Here is a 15,047-nt window from a genome sequence, read left to right as displayed (position 1 = left end):
TTCTAATTCTCTTTATTTATCCCCAAGTGATAAAAGTTTATCTCTTCCCTATTTTGTGTCAAAAATTAGCTATCCATATTCATATGGTTTAACTCTGGACTTTGATTTCTGTTCCACTGGTGTCTCTGATTTTGTTCTAGTTCCACTGCTGTTTTGAACACTGTCCCCATGTAGTAGTGTTTGAAGTCAAGAAGTTTGATGCCTCCATTTTTCCTTTTTTTCCCACCCCTCACGATTCTTTTGACTATTTGGGGTCTTTCATGTTGCCATATAAATTTTATGATTTTTTGTCCTATTTCTTTAAAAAAAAAAAAAGTCATTGATATTTCGATAGGTATAGCTTTAAATCTGTAAATTGCTTTGGGTAGTATGGCCAATTTAATGATATTCTTCCATCCCATGAGCACAGCGTATCTTTCCATTTCTAGGTATCTTTTTATTTCCTTTACTAGCGTTTCATATTTTTCATTGTACAGGTCCACCTCCTTTAGTAAGTTTATTTCCAGGTACTTCATGCTTTTGGTCTGGTTTTAAATGGAATTGCATTCCTTACCTCCCTTTCTCTGATAGAATGTTTGCATGTAGAAACACCACCGACATTGTGTATTGATTTTGTATCCTGCCATCTTACTGTGTTCATTTACTATTTCTGGAAGTGTTTGTGTAGAATATTTTGGTTTCTCTAAGTATATCAGCATGCTGTGTATGAATAGTGACAATTTAACTACTTATTTTCCAAGTCGGATTCCTTTTATGCCTTTTTCTTGCCTAATTGCTTCAGCCTGGACTTCCAGGACTCTGTTGAATGATGGTGACATCTGACATCCCTGTCTTGTTCCTGATCTTAGTGGAAGTGCTTTCAGCTTTTCACCTTTGAATGTGATGTGGCTGTTTGCTAGGGTGTTGTTGAGAATGCAGCTACATTTATCAGAGCTCTCGGTCTTCAATTTTCTTTGCACTATCTTTGGTTTGGGGATCAGGGTTAGTATTGGCCTTATAGAATGTATTGTGAAGATTCCCTCCCTCTTCGATATTTTTTTCTTTGAAGACTATGAGTAGGCTAGGTATGAGATCTTACAAGTTAGGTATACCTCTCATGAAGTGATCTGGTCCTGTGCTTTTATTCTTGGGAGGCTTTTTATTTCTCTTTCAATTTCAGCACTTGTGATTGGACGGTGTAAGCTGTGTTTCATCATGGTTCAATCTTGGGAGGTCATGTGAGCATCTGCCCATTTCTTCTAGGTGTCCGATTTGTTTGCATAGAGACTTTTATAACAGGTTCATAAGATCCTGAATGTTTCTGTAATAGCTGTTTCTTGTATTTTCTTCATGAGCATAGCTAATGACTTGTCAATTTTATTTTTTCAAAGAACCAACTGTTCCCTGATCTTTTGGACGGTATTCCATTTTGTTTGTGCCTGCTCAGATTTTCATTATTTCTTGCCTTCTACTGGTTTGGGATGCTTTTGTTTTTCTAGTTTCTTCAACAGCAGAGTTAATTGTTACAGTGAGATCTTGTTTATTCATGTGGGCCTGTGTTGCTGTAAACGTCCCGCATAGTACTGCTTTTAAAGCAATTCCATCAGGTCTGGTAACTTGTTTCTCCATTTTCATTGGTCTCTAGATTTTTGTTAGTTCTTTGATTTCTTCACTGACACAAGAGTTGCTCGAAACATTTTGTTTAGATTCCTCTTATGGTTAATTTCTAGCTTTATAGCTTGTAATCTCTAAAATTACTTGATATAATCTCTATTTTTGTATGTTTTTTGAAATTATATTTATGTCCCAGAATATGATCTGTGCTTCAGAGTGTTCCATGTGCACTAGAGAAGAATGTATATTCATTTCTTCTGTGGTAGAAAGCTTTACAAGTGTCCAGTAAATCCATTCATGATGACACTTCATTTAAGGCATTTAATTCTTTAATTTTCTGTCTGGATGATCTAGCCCATCATGTCAGTGATGTGGTAAGGTCCCCAACAATGATTGTGTTTTAGTGAATGTGTTGATTTAGATTTGTTAATAGCTGCTTTATGTAACTAGGTGTTCCTGCATAAATATTCACAAGTGATAACTTCTTGGTTCACTGTTCTTGCCATCATTATGTAACACCCATCTTTGTCCCTGATTACCTTTTCTAGTTAAAAATCTAGGTTAGTGTAGAAGTTCTTTCTTTTCTCTTTGCATTATTAGCATGTAAAATTTTATACCAGTGTTTTATTTCTAGCTTGTTTTTGTCTTTCAGTTTTAAATGGGGCCTCTTATAAACAAAACATTGGTGGCTGAAATGTTCTCACCCACATTCCCACATTGTTAGTCTTTTGTTTTTTTTAATTGATCAATTCAGACCACTCGTATTTAGGATGCTTATTGATATGAATTTATTATCATTTTGGTTTTCTGTTGTTGCTTTTCCCATTTATTTCTGTCTATTCTTCTGGCTGGCATTCTTTTAATATTTTTATCAATTTGTCTGTTTCTACATCTATGGATCTCTAGCCTGGGTTTTGGTGTTTAGTACGGGGGTTTTATTTAAATGCCTGTATCTTGTGTCCTTTATGAGCTGGTGTCTATTTATGAGCTGGTGATATTTAACTTTCTACGTTGTATTAATTTCTTCCTCCCCTTTAGTGTTCTGTTGTTGACTCATAATGTTCTTGCTCATGCTTCAGTTGTGTATTGCTGTTGTCATTTTGCTCAGGAATTTGTGTTTCGAGTTTTCCTGTAGAATAACTTCTTTCTCTGTTTCTTGAAGGGCTGGTCAGATGACGGTAACCTGGGAAATAAAGGGAAAACCTTTATCTCACCCTTATGCTGGACCGATAATTTCTTAGGATAGTGATCTTTCTGGCAGGGGTCTCGTCTTTCAGCATTGTACTCATTCCTTTCCCTACTCTCTTCTGGCCTGGGCAGTGATTGGGCTTTCCTTTCCCTACTCTCTTCTGGCCTGGGCAGTGATTGGGCTGAAGTCCAGGGAAATCCTAATTTGGGGAACCTTTAGAAGAGAGTTTTTTCCTTGCTTCCAACAAGCATTTTTATCTTTGATTTTTGATAGTTTGACAAAGATGTGCCTAGATAAGTATCTCTTGGCATTTACAAGTTTGGGTGTTCTCTCTGCTTCCTGGAACCCCACGTTTACTTTGTTACTTAGATTTGGGGAGTTTTCAGTTATTTCATTGAATGGGGTTTCTCTTCACTTTCAGGATCCCAATTCATAAATTTCCTCTTCTAATTGAGTCTGATATTCTCATAGTTGCCTCATTTTTCCTTTGCTTTTATCTTTTGGTAAATGGGTGATTTGTCTTTGAGTCTTCTACATCTGAAACTCTGTCAGTTGGTGCTACTGAAAGCAATTTCTAAATTTGCCTGCATTTTATTCAGAGACTCTTTGTGGCTTCTGTTACTGTATATTCACTCTCTCTGATAGGTCAAGAACTGTTTGTCCCTGATCTCCTTTGTAAGGTCCTGCACCTGCCCACCTGCCCTTGACTCACCTCCCAGTAGCTCTTGTGGCACTTTCAGAATTGTTGTTCTGAAGTCTTTGTCTGACTGTCTATTTCTGTATCCTTTATGTTTGGCCCAGATTTTGTTCGTCCCATTTTGCTTTTGCATGTTTCTTGCTTCCTCGATATCTGTGTTGCCTTATTTGTTCTATGCGTGGGGTGGATTACTGAGTATTTAGCTTGCTTTGTTTGTCTTGTTAGTTTACCTTGGCCTAAGGTGGGGGGATTCTGGGGCTTTAATGCTCCGTCTGTCTGAGGTATGAAGTTGGTGGCTGCTACGTCCTCCTCTCTCATCCCTCAGCAAGCTGTATTCTATACTTAGGTTGTCTAAACGTCCCACCCCACCTCCCTGCTGCTCCTTTCTGCAATGCACCATAATCTCTGAAACTTGAGTCCCCTGTTGTGGGGGTGGGGGGAGGTAGGTCTAGAGCCTGGGCTTACCCTCAGGGACTAAGCTGTGCTTGGCTGGCAGGCGGTGCTGTGCCCAGGTGTGTGGTGGGTGCACACCGTGTGGCAGTCCACAGTGGCCATTGTCTCCCACCCATCGTTGCTGCCGCTTCTGCAGGGTGCAGCACCACATGCCAAGTGTCTGCTTTTCCTAGTGTCCATGAGTTACCACCTAGTCCATTCCTCAGCTGTTGGGCTTCTTATGGAGTCCAGCCTGGATAAGCTGGGAGTCTCACTGGCCTCTTCCGGGAGGGTGAGAGGCAGATGACTGTGCACAGAGTCACTAATTCCCCAGGTCTGTGCCCAGAGCCTGCACCGCTCCAGGTAGTCTCTGCCCCATCATGGCTTGGGTGGTCAACCCCCGCCCATCCTACCCTCATGACACACACCCCACACTTCCTCCTTCCCTCAGTGGCCATCAGCCTCAGTTTGAGATCTCCATGGTGAGGCCTGGAGTTCAATAGACAGGAGCGTGCAAGGGGCTCTTCTTCTATGCAAATATCATTTTCCACCTCTTTGTTTTGTTCAGGGGAGAGGGTGATTTCCAGCTTCTCTATTCTACCACGCCATGGGTGGAGTTCTCCTAATTTTTTTTTTAATATTTATTTATCTATGCATACAGAATTGGGGCACAGGCCAGAGGTGCAGGGGTGGTAAGAGGGAGCAGAACAGGCAGATCCACGAAACACACTGCTGAGGGGCGCAGCAGGCGGGTCGGGAGAGGTCTGCCACGCCATGTGGGTCACCCCCTGCCTGGGGATCAATCTTGTGCTGTAGTGGCTGTGGCCACTACAGCTTCATAGTGCTGCGCTTTAACCCGCTGCGCCACCAGGAAGGGCCCGTTCTCCTAATTTTTTAAGGCTATTGCATCCCTATTTATTTTCTCTTCTAATGGAGTCTGATATTCCTCACCGTTGTCTCATTTTCCCTCTCCTCACCTTTTTGTAAATGATTGGTTCATCTGAGTCTTACTGATCCGGCCATTGGTGACTCAGGCCCCTGCACTTCTCTCTGCTCTTTAGTTACAGTTCCTGAGCACATTTCTACTATCTATTCATCCGAGCCTGCTCCTCCCTGTACCATCTGCAGGCTGTAGAGAAGTTTCCTGGATATGTTCCTGTGTCTTTCCCCAGTGAACCAAGGTGGGGGGGGGGGTCAGAGGAGGGAGAGCCATTCTGAGGTTCTAAGCAACCCTTCCCTTGGTCTCTGTCATGCCTCATCTATGACCCATCCTCAGTGGTCTGCTCTGTGAAAAGGACCTTATGCCACACCCCGGGTCTCCCCCACCAGAACTACCACCAAGGCGGCCCCGGGGCAGAGGCTGTGATGTAACTGCTGTCGGGTCTCCAGGTGGTGGTGCGGGGACTCTCAGAGCTCGTCTCGGCCATCCGAGGGTACACTTGTGTCCTTTCCCAGTTCCCCATTTGGCTTTTCTCCTCTGCCACCCAAATTTACCCCACAGGTCAACCAGAGGAAGGAGGGCTGACACTCAGTGGGTTAATCAGAGTATTAGCAGCATCCTGTTATTTACAGCCCAGTCCTTCCCCGGAAGCCACGCGGGTGCCTCCAGCACAGGTCCCTGGTGCCAGGTTCACGACTGGCACCTTTGCCGCCTACGTCTGCATCCAAGTGCCAGACATTCTCTGTTCCCAAGACAAATCAATCTCTCCTAAAGCACTGGGATGTTTACTTTCACCAGACAGTAAGTGTGTCCAGATAACACTGGAAAAATGTGATTCAGTGGATTCCATCTCTCACCTTTCCAGAAGGTGTGTGATGGCTTTGTTTAGTATCTAGGAGCTTTTAAATAAGCTGTCACAAATTTCTTTGGGGCGTGTGTACAGTAAAATGTATGAGTAAGTGAGAGCCCTCAGTTCCATGGAAAATGATCATTATTTCCTGGCCCAAAGCTACTTGTAGGAGGAAAGGCCCTAGCAGTGAGGAAAGTGCTGAAGCCCGGCCCAAACACTCATCTGATGGGTGGGCAGGCTACACCCCGGCCAGACCTTGGATGCCAGGGGCGCGTCCAGAGCCGCAGCTGGCTCACACCCAGCCATGTCCCGGGTGAGATGTGCAGGGATACGCGGACAGGCCGGAAAAGCAACAGAGCTCCCTGGAGCGGTGATGTAATTAGTGGCCCTGCCAGTCCGTGCCCAGAGGTGCTCTGTGAAACTCTTCCTGCAAGAAATGAAGCCCCCGTCCAATGAGTTTCCGGTAACAGAAATCGTATATCTGCACGTTATGCGTCCCGAAATCAATTCCAGTGGCTGGTGCTTTCTCCATGTAACAGCTGAACAGCATTAAATATGTGGGTGTCTTTCTGATCATATTTAGGATAATGATGAAAGCCATGAATTACGGAATACAAAGCCTGACGTATTTATTGCCTGCAATCCATTTTATCGCCCTTTCTGCTGGGACGTGTGCCGGTTAGAGCTCCTCAGTGGCCTGCCGGTGGCCTCAGGGCCGGCGCGGGCCCAGGCGGGCGAGGGCTGCCGCTCACCGCGCTGCCTCTCTCCCACAGTGCCCCCCGTCATCCGCGTCTACCCGGAGAGCCAGGCGCAGGAGCCTGGGGTGGCGGCCAGCCTGCGGTGCCACGCAGAGGGCATCCCCACGCCCAGAATCAAATGGCTGAAGAACGGCATGGATGTCTCCACCCAGATGTCTAAACAGCTCTCCCTTTTAGGTAAGAAACGCCCTCGGTGTCTGTGCTACTCCCACAACCCCAGGGTGACGTCTCCCCAGGAGGGGAAAGGAGGGGAGTGGCGTAGATGAAGTCAGACACACTGGGGGGAAGCAAGTGCCTAATTGTCCCACTGCCTGAGCGCACAGGGGCCTGGAGGGCTTTCAGCTGCCCGTCAGACCCCAGGCCCCTCAGGCAGGGGCAGCCGCTCCGGCCCTCCTCGGTCCCCGTGGAGACGGGGCTGGCCTCCGCCCTGCGCAGTGCGGTTAACCAGCGCTCAGCAGCCCGGGGACAGGAGGAGCGGGAGGTGAGGCCTAGGGGAGCAGCGCCCTGACCGCTGTCCTCCCTGCAGCCAACGGCAGTGAGCTGCACATCAGCAGCGTTCGCTACGAAGACACAGGGGCATACACCTGCATTGCCAGAAATGAAGTTGGGGTGGATGAGGACATCTCTTCGCTCTTCATTGAAGACTCGGCGAGAAAGACCCGTGAGTCCACGCTAGCCTTTAAGCGCCTCCGCGCGCGGCTGGCCAGGTTTGGGGGCAGAGAACCCAGTGACCAGGGCCACCCCCTCCAATTGTGAGTTCCTGAAGACTGTGAGCCCCTTCCCCTTTCCCGTGCAAAGCTAGGGACAGGGAACCCAAGGGTGAGCAGACCTCTCCCGGCAACCTAGACAACCCCGGGGCCCCAGGAAGCTCACCCATCCCAGCCTCAGTTCACCTCCATTTTGTGCACAAGGCCCTCCTGCTACCGCCCTACTGTGTGCGCCCCAGCATCTGTCCTCCCCAGCTGGGGGGCTGTGTGCTCCCCTTGCAGCCACTGCGTCCCCAGGGGGCCCCACGTTGAGGGTGGTCATGTCTCTTTCCCTTGGGCAGGGAACGTATACTAAGTCTTTCTCATCACAGTAGATAATCAGGGTACGGCAGAGTCTGCCTAGGAGACTCCTGATGGGCAGCTCTCTGCTGGGAGGGCAGAGTTGTCCATTCTTTATGACCCAAGAGTGTGGTGACCCCATTACCTGCTGTGATCCTGGGGTGCATTTTCCAAGATGCATCCTGAGACTTCGGAGCATTTGTCTGCATCCAGAGTCTCCCACCCCACCCCCAAGTCCCATCACCGGGGCAGTGAGTGTACAGTTTCTATAAATGCGGACTGGACACGCCTGGGCGTGAGCTGAACGGCACAGCGAAGGTCCTCATGTGGCTTTCTTCTTTCTCTTCTTCCTCCCACCATGACCTGCTCTCTGACTCTGCTGCTGCAGTTGCAAACATTCTGTGGCGAGAGGAAGGTACCGTTCATTTGTTCTGTGTTCCCTGTGATCGTGAGTGTTCATGGTGCCCTGACAGGCAGCTTTCCACGGCCCGCCAGCTTCCCCAGACACCAAGCACCTCAGAGAGGGGCCCCTGTGCCAAATCGTGTGGGGGCCAAGGTCAATGTCAAACCCCAGTGAACCCTGAAAAGCAGGCACCCCGCCGCCCCCCCACCACCACCACCAGTGTCTCTTAGACACGAGGTCAATGTCAAACCCCAATGAACGCTGAGAGGCAGGCACCCCGCCGCCCCCCTCCCCACCCAAACCACCACCACCACCAGTGTCTCTCTGGGACACGAGGTCAATGTCAAACCCCAGTGAAGGCTGAGAAGCAGGCATACCCGCCCCCACCACCACCACCACCACCAGTGTCTCTCTGGGACACTCCATTAGAATTGAAAACTGGGAAATTTCCATCGAAAGCTGTCTGAAACCTCCTCTGAGCAACCACTGGGCAGGGCTTCCTGGTGAGACGTGGCCTGTAAACACTTTACAGCAGCTGATTCCAGTGTCAGGCTTTCACGTAGGGTTTGACAAATGCCGTTTATCAAACCGTCTCTAGACGTGGGCCATACAAAAGTGCGGTTTCTGGCACCGGCCGCTGCCTGTGGCTGCAGGCGGGCCCAGGTGGGGGTCGGGCCCCCGGGGTCGTGCACCTGTGCACCCCGGCCCTGAATGAACAGCCTGCCGATGCAGGCCGGGGCTTCTGCGAAACAGCAGCGTGAATGCCCATCTCGGTGCGGTATGAAAGCTCCCCCTTTACAAAACAGCATTTTCCTGCCCTGCGTTTCCTCCAGAACTGTGTGTGGCACGGCCTGCGGCTGGCCCGCGTGTGCTGACACATCCCCAACGGTGCCCTGAGCACCAGGCGCTGACGCCACAAAGATGGGAGCAAAACAGGCAGAGCCCACAGCACAGGGCCACTGGCAGCAGGCGCCAGGGAGCCGAGCAGGTGCCGGAGCATCAGGGACGGTTGTCCTCATGCTGCCTGACCCCATGTGCCCACACAGGGCTTTTGCGCCCCGTCTTTGTGGGGTGCTATCTTTCCAAGGTGAGGCCACTGCAGAGGGACTGAAGCTTCAGAGTCCTGCGAAGAATGAAGCGCCCCTGGGGTGCGTGAAGTGCAGGCTCGGAGCCCCAGACTCACGGAGACCCACAGCCCCGCAGGGCTGGCAGGGGCGCACACACCGGGCAGTCCTGCCACCAGAAACTCCGTCATGCCTGCTAGACACACAGACCCCCTGCGTCTCAAGCTCAGGGCTTGGAGTTAGGAAGGAAAAACAAGAAGCTGGCAGGCCTTGGGCCACTGTCTGGTCTCCAAAGCAGGAAAAAGCAAAGAAAGCTCTGTGCCCCTTAGAAGCAGCCAAGCTCAGACAGCTTTCTGGGGGGCGGGGTCAGTATCTGTTGAGCCTCCCCTTCACTGGTGGCTGTGAGCAAGGCCCGGCCCAGCCCACGAGGTGGCCACAGCTGCGCACCCCACGTGGACTCCATTAAGCTTTCGGTCTTGTGTTGCTTCTTCCACCTAGCAATTTTCCAAGGAACCCTGGGAGGCTGTTCCGGTGTCACAGGGCTTTTGATCCCCTTTGCCCCAGGTTTGGCTGAGGGCAAGTGAGAGGGGTCAGAGTAGAGACACCTGCCACGCCGCCTGCAGGCGCCGGGCCAAGAAGAGGGGTTCAAAGGCAGCCATCTCTGCCTGGCTCTTAGGGACAGGCTACCCGGCACCCCAGGAGCCCACTGGGGCCATGCAGACTCTCCCCAGTAACACCAGCTCTGGGTGTCTGGGTCGAGCTGTTTGCTGTGGCAGGAGCTGGCCGGCCTGAGCCGTCAGGACAGGCCCCGGGGCAGCGAGAGAGGCCACACGGCAGGGCCCCAGCCACCAGGAGCCGTGGTGCCGGCACCTCCCAGTCAGCGGGGCCTGAGGCCCAGACAGCTGCCTGCAGAGACAGTGGAGTGAGTGTGACAGTGATTCCTATTTTTGGGCTTTCTATCTCAGTAAAAGTTTGGCCAGGTAGTCAATTAAATCTGTGCCGGTTTTCTCAGCATGCACGGAGAGTCTTCCGCATGTTTAATTTCCTTAGAACTTAGAGGCAGAAAGGAAGGCAGATGACAGCTCGAGACCACCTGCCTTTGTCTTTCATGGAAGGGGCTAGTGCAGGCCAGGGCACAGGGCAGAACAGGGCACAGGGCCTACGCCCTGCATCCACAGGCAGGCCCTTCCCTCCCTGGGCCTCGGTCTCCTTGATTCACGGTAAGGCCAGCTGGCTCCCAGGTCGGCTCTGCCAGCATGAGATTCCTCTGCAGGATAGCACAGCCACGGCCAGGGCGCCCCTGCTGCCTGCGTGGAGTTGCCACAGCGAAGCCAGTGGGCAGGGGCTGGAGTGAGCTGCCAAGGAGGAGGGGTTCACCCCTAAGTTCAGACCAGACTTCGAGTCCCAGCACTCTTAGGACCCCACACTCCTGAGCTGGGCACTACACATAAATGTGTTTAAAGAACAGAAGAGCCTTTGCTTTGGGGGTGTCATTCCCACCCGTTCTCATCTAACTAGTGGACAGATGCCCTCCAGGGAGACTGCTGCTCAGAAAGGGAAGAGGCAGCATGTTTGCCTGGGCGGCGGCCGGCCCAGCTGGCTCCAGGCGCTGTGTCTGGGAGGACGGCCGGGGACTAGAGCCACAGTCTGCTGGACGGAAGGTCCAGCCTCCCTGCTCCCCCATACCCCATGGCCCAGCCCTCCCCGCCCTGCCCAGGACCGGCACACCACGCACCCAAGTGCGGACTGTGCGTGCCCGACCCGGACGGCCCCTGTGGGCGGCTGCACACGGGCACAGCACAGCGTGTGCTCCTCCCAGGCCTCAGCGTGGGAAACATGTTCTACGTCTTCTCCGACGACGGCATCATCAGCCTCCACCCCGCAGACTGTGAGATCCAGAGGCACCTCAAGCCCACAGAGAAGATCTTCATGAGCTACGTAAGTATCTGCGCCGGGGCAGCTTGTCCAGCACCCGCAGCCAGGGTCACCACACCACTGGATTTCACAAGTCCCACTCACCCCCGAGGGTGCTCCCAGAGGCACCCCAGAGCAGCGTGACGGCCAGGGTACACAGGTGGGTTCCCGGCCTCAGGGACATGGGGCGGCCGTGTGGCCAGACAGCTGTCCGGCAGGACATTGCCGGGGGTGGCAGGGGGGTGGGGGGCACTGGGATGCCACAGAGACAGGCCACCCCAGGCCCAGAGGACAGAATCAGGGAGGGGCCCGGGGGGGCAGTGCCAGGCCGGTTTTGAAGAAAATGGCGACAGGTGTCTGGAGGAGGTGCCGTCAGTGAGAATGGGGGGGCAGGTGTGTTCTGCTCAGGGAACCGCAAATGTGTGTGAGCTCGGAGAGGACGGGCACGGGGTGGGCCCTCAAGGATGGCGGCGGGTAAGGCCCTGCGTGCTGACCACACCCCCACGGCTCCGGGAGGGCTGCCAGGTGGAGGACGGCCACAGCCGGTGGCTTTAGGGGGCGTGCGGGGCCTCGGTGAGGGTGACGATCCCCAGGGCTGGACTGAAGCCCAGCTGTGGGCGGGCGGCTGCTGTGTGAGCAGTGTGGTCAGACAGGTAAGCCAGTGGCCTAGGAAGAACTGAGGCAGTGTACGGCTGCTGGCAAGCCCAGCAGGTGACCGGAGACAACCCAGACTCTTGCTAGGCAGGAGAGAGCAACTCCCACAGGGCCACTCGCACACTGCACAGAAGCCGGGCTGTACCAGCAGCCGGGCCGGGCGCAGGGGCCGGGCTGTACCGGGAGCCGGGCCGGGCGCGGGCGCGGGGGCCGGGCCGGGCCCGAGGGCAGAGCAGGCAGACTTGCGTCAGGCAGATGGCGGTGAGCCTCTGCCTTGTGGTGGGGGAGGTGCCCCAGCCCCGAAACACCAGTGGGGGACAACCGGCCGGTGTGGTTAGTGGAGGGCCTGCGTCCCCTAGCAGGCCCAAGAGAGGGCTTGGGCACAGAGCCCACGAAAGGCTGAGTGTAAGGAGAGGACCCCTGCCTGCGTGGGGGAGCCAGTGTGGCGCTGATCCCCTGCTCCATGAGGGGGAGCAGTGGCCTTCTGGGAAGCTGAGCAGAGAGCGAGACAAGCACAGGCCCAAGCGCCTGAGGTGCTGTGAGCGAGGCCAGGCAGAAGACGCCGCGGCCGTGGGAAAGTACGTGTGGGACCTAAGCTACTTCTGCCTGGGGAATGACGTCAGCGCTCGTCCCTCCTCAGACCCCGGACCTGCAGCGAGCTTGCTGGGCCAAGCCTGAGCCCACACTAGGGTCCGGACATTTTCTCCCGGTTATTTGTTGTCCGGCGATTCTGCTCTTACTTAGGATTAGGGAGTCTCCAAATTTTGCATTTCCCAAGAGGTCAGCGGCTCCATGAGGGGGTCACCTCCTAAGCTGCGTTCTTGGGGGATTTGTTGAAAATCAGATTCCATCCCCCCAGGAACAGCAGCCCCTCCTGAGCCAGATGTGCGTGTGTGGCAAGTGCATCACCTTGGGGCTCACGGGAGGGGAGCCGTCACTCTCGCTGGGTGTTGGGCGCCCTCCTGCGCGCCCCTAGAGAGCAAGGTTTCCACGGACTTTGTCAGCTTCTCTGGGAATGAGAGACTCTCCAAAGTCTAGTTTGGCCCCGTGACAGGTGGACCTGAGTCGGTCGGGGAGGGGACTGCAGTCTCTCATTCCCAGAGAAGTTGACACTAGAGAATGCAGGACCCTGAGTTCACTCATTTGCTTTGACATCCCGAGATGCCATCAGTGTGGGGTGAGTTGGTTCTCAGGGGTTCTACGCCAGCGTAGTGGGGCGGGAAAGACCAGCCTGGTCCCTAAGATCGGAGCGAGGCGTCTGTCACCTGGGGCCCTGCAGCCGACCTCTCCTCAAGACCCTTGGGATTACTCCGCTTGTGGATGCCGAGGAGAAGTGTCAGGAGGCCCCAACTTTGGGGTTGTTGGGTGAGAAAGCTGTAAATTGTGTAAAGCAGTGGATGGACACTGCCCAGAAGGGGGGGGGGGAGTGGGCCAATCTTAGGATTTGGGATCGCAAGCATGAAAAAGCGATTGGTGAAGAAGTAGCAATAGCTGCGTTGGAAGAGCGGTCCACGTGTGGGGTCTTTGACCTTGTTTTTGTCAACGTCAAAGACCCGGGTCTGAAGTTGCCTGGCCTTATGGCCAGGAGGACACGGTGGCGCTGAACCTAACAACGCCAGTCCTCTTCACACGTTCAGGTTTATTTAAAAAACATGCAGAGGCATGAAACAATACAACTTATTTCCATAAAAGTGAAGAAACCCATGTTTGCCGCTGTAAAAGTTTTCTCATACGGTGTCGTTTCTTTCTTTCACATTTGTAGTTCCATGACATTACAGCTACAGTTCACTTAGTGTCACAACTGGGGGGGGGGGGGTACCAGGAGGAGGGAGGCCAGGAAAGGACCGGAAGGGCAGGACAGGAAGAAGTGGGGGAAGGGCAGATGGGAAGGGACCGAGTGGGGGAAAGAATGGATATGGAGACCGGAAGGGGAGAAAGGGAGGAGGCAGCAAAGACCGAGCAGGGGGAAGGAAAGACAGGTGGAGGAAACAAGGGGGAGGGCATGGAAAGGGTCGAGGAGCTGGGATAAAGGTGGGAGGGAAGTATGCAGGGAAGGAAGGGGCTAGTGGGTGGATAAGTAGGGGCTGCTTTGAAGGGGGGATAGAGGAGGAACTAGAAGGGAGTAGCGGTAGGGACAGATGGAGGTGACCTCGGATGCAAGGGAGGAAGCCTAACTGGGGAGGGCAGGAAGGTTATGAGAGGAGAGGGAAGACACAGGATGGCTGCAGGGAAGGGGACAATGGTGCTGGGAGGGGCGGAGGGAGAGCAGGAGAGGTGGGGAGTAGAGAGTGGAAGGCAGGCAAGGAGTGGGGGGCAGGAAGGGTTGAAGAGTAGTGGAAGAAACAAGGGAAGGGAGGGAAGAGGAGCAGAAGGGGATGAAAGAGGCAGAAGGATGAAAGAAGAGAATGGACAAGATGGCAGAAGAGGGGGGATGAAAGTGGGAGGGACAGGGGGGAAATGAGGGACCAAGTGGGGACACAGGAAGGCTAAGGGGGAGGAGAAGTGAAGGGGTAGAGTAGAACAGGAGGGTATAAAAGTGATGAGGAAGAAGCAGGATGGGAGGAGTGAGAGGGAGGTTGTGGGATGGGTGGGAGGAAAAGGAAGTAGGGGGGTGGAAAGGAGGGAGGTGAAGCCCTAGAAGGAAAAGGCGTGGAAGACACCGGGAGGAAGGGGGGGGTGGATGGAAGGGAGTAAAAGTGTAAGGAGGAAAGGAATGGTTGGGAGGAGGAGGGGGAAAAGAGAGGATGGGGAGGGTGTGGCAGCCACAGGTAAGAAAAGGGCAGGAGGGGAGTACTCTACCTTGCCAGCCAGCACCTCAAACTTGTTCCTGCCTGTGCCACCTTCCCGTGTACATTGTTATGGACAGGGAGCGCTGTGTCCATTTGGGTCAGGGGCCACAGAGGTGTGGGGGGGGAGGGAGGGTGTGTTGGGTCAGAGGACTGATCTGAGGTGTAGGGGTGGGTGTGTGTTGGGTCAGGGGCCACAGAGGCCAGACCTGAGGTGTAGGGTTGGTGGGTGTGTTGGTCAGGGGCCACAGAGGCCTGAGGTGTAGGGGTCGGTGGGTGGGTATGTGTTAGGTCAGGGGCCACAGAGGCCTGAGGTGTAGGGGTCGGTGGGTGGGTGTGTGAGTTGGGTCAGGGGCCACAAAGGCCGGTCCTGAGGTGTAGGGTTGATGGGTGTGTTGGTCAGGGGTCACAGAAGCCTGATCTGAGGCATAAGGCTGCGTGGGAGTGTTGGGTCAAGGGCCACAGAGGCCTGATCTGAGGTGTAGGGGTCACAGGGTTGAGTGGGTGGGTGTTTGAGGTGGGTCAGGGGCCACAGAGGCCTGATCTGAGGCGTAGTGGGTGTGTTGGGTGATGGGCCACACAGGCCTGAGGTGTAAGGGGGGGGGGCCTGATCTGAGGTGTAGGGATTGGTGGGTGGGTGTGTTGGGTCAGGGACCACAGAGGCCTGATCTGAGGTGTAGGGGTTGGTGGGTGGGTGTGTTGGGTCAGGGACCACAGAGGC

At 53.5% G+C, this 15,047-nt stretch overlaps 1 protein-coding gene and 1 long non-coding RNA gene across 3 annotated transcripts in view; one reads left to right on the top strand and one right to left on the bottom strand.

Moving 5' to 3' along the window:
- FSTL4 (follistatin-like 4) overlaps positions 1–15,047 on the top strand; it is a 348,602-nt gene that overhangs the window by 318,146 nt on the left and 15,409 nt on the right. Inside the window, exons 8-11 of the mRNA XM_004686719.2 lie at positions 6,475–6,636; positions 6,986–7,120; positions 7,894–7,920; positions 10,792–10,910. Coding sequence (XP_004686776.1) covers positions 6,475–6,636; positions 6,986–7,120; positions 7,894–7,920; positions 10,792–10,910 — 443 coding nt within the window. The remainder of the gene's footprint in view (positions 1–6,474; positions 6,637–6,985; positions 7,121–7,893; positions 7,921–10,791; positions 10,911–15,047) is intronic.
- LOC105853894 overlaps positions 2,386–15,047 on the bottom strand; it is a 30,033-nt gene continuing 17,371 nt past the window's right edge. Inside the window, exon 3 of one of the 2 annotated variants that reach the window (XR_001145653.1) lies at positions 2,386–2,776. This is a non-coding gene — a long non-coding RNA (uncharacterized LOC105853894). Of the gene's footprint in view, positions 2,777–7,780; positions 7,905–15,047 lie in introns of those variants that run through there. The other variant, XR_001145652.1, reaches the window with a different exon arrangement.

Source organism: Condylura cristata, unplaced genomic scaffold (genome assembly GCF_000260355.1).
Source record: "Condylura cristata isolate star-nosed mole 26May11 unplaced genomic scaffold, ConCri1.0 scaffold00021, whole genome shotgun sequence".
Taxonomy (NCBI): domain Eukaryota; kingdom Metazoa; phylum Chordata; class Mammalia; order Eulipotyphla; family Talpidae; genus Condylura; species Condylura cristata.
The sequence above is the reverse complement of the archived record's forward strand: the minus strand, read 5'-3'. Positions and strand labels throughout refer to the sequence as shown.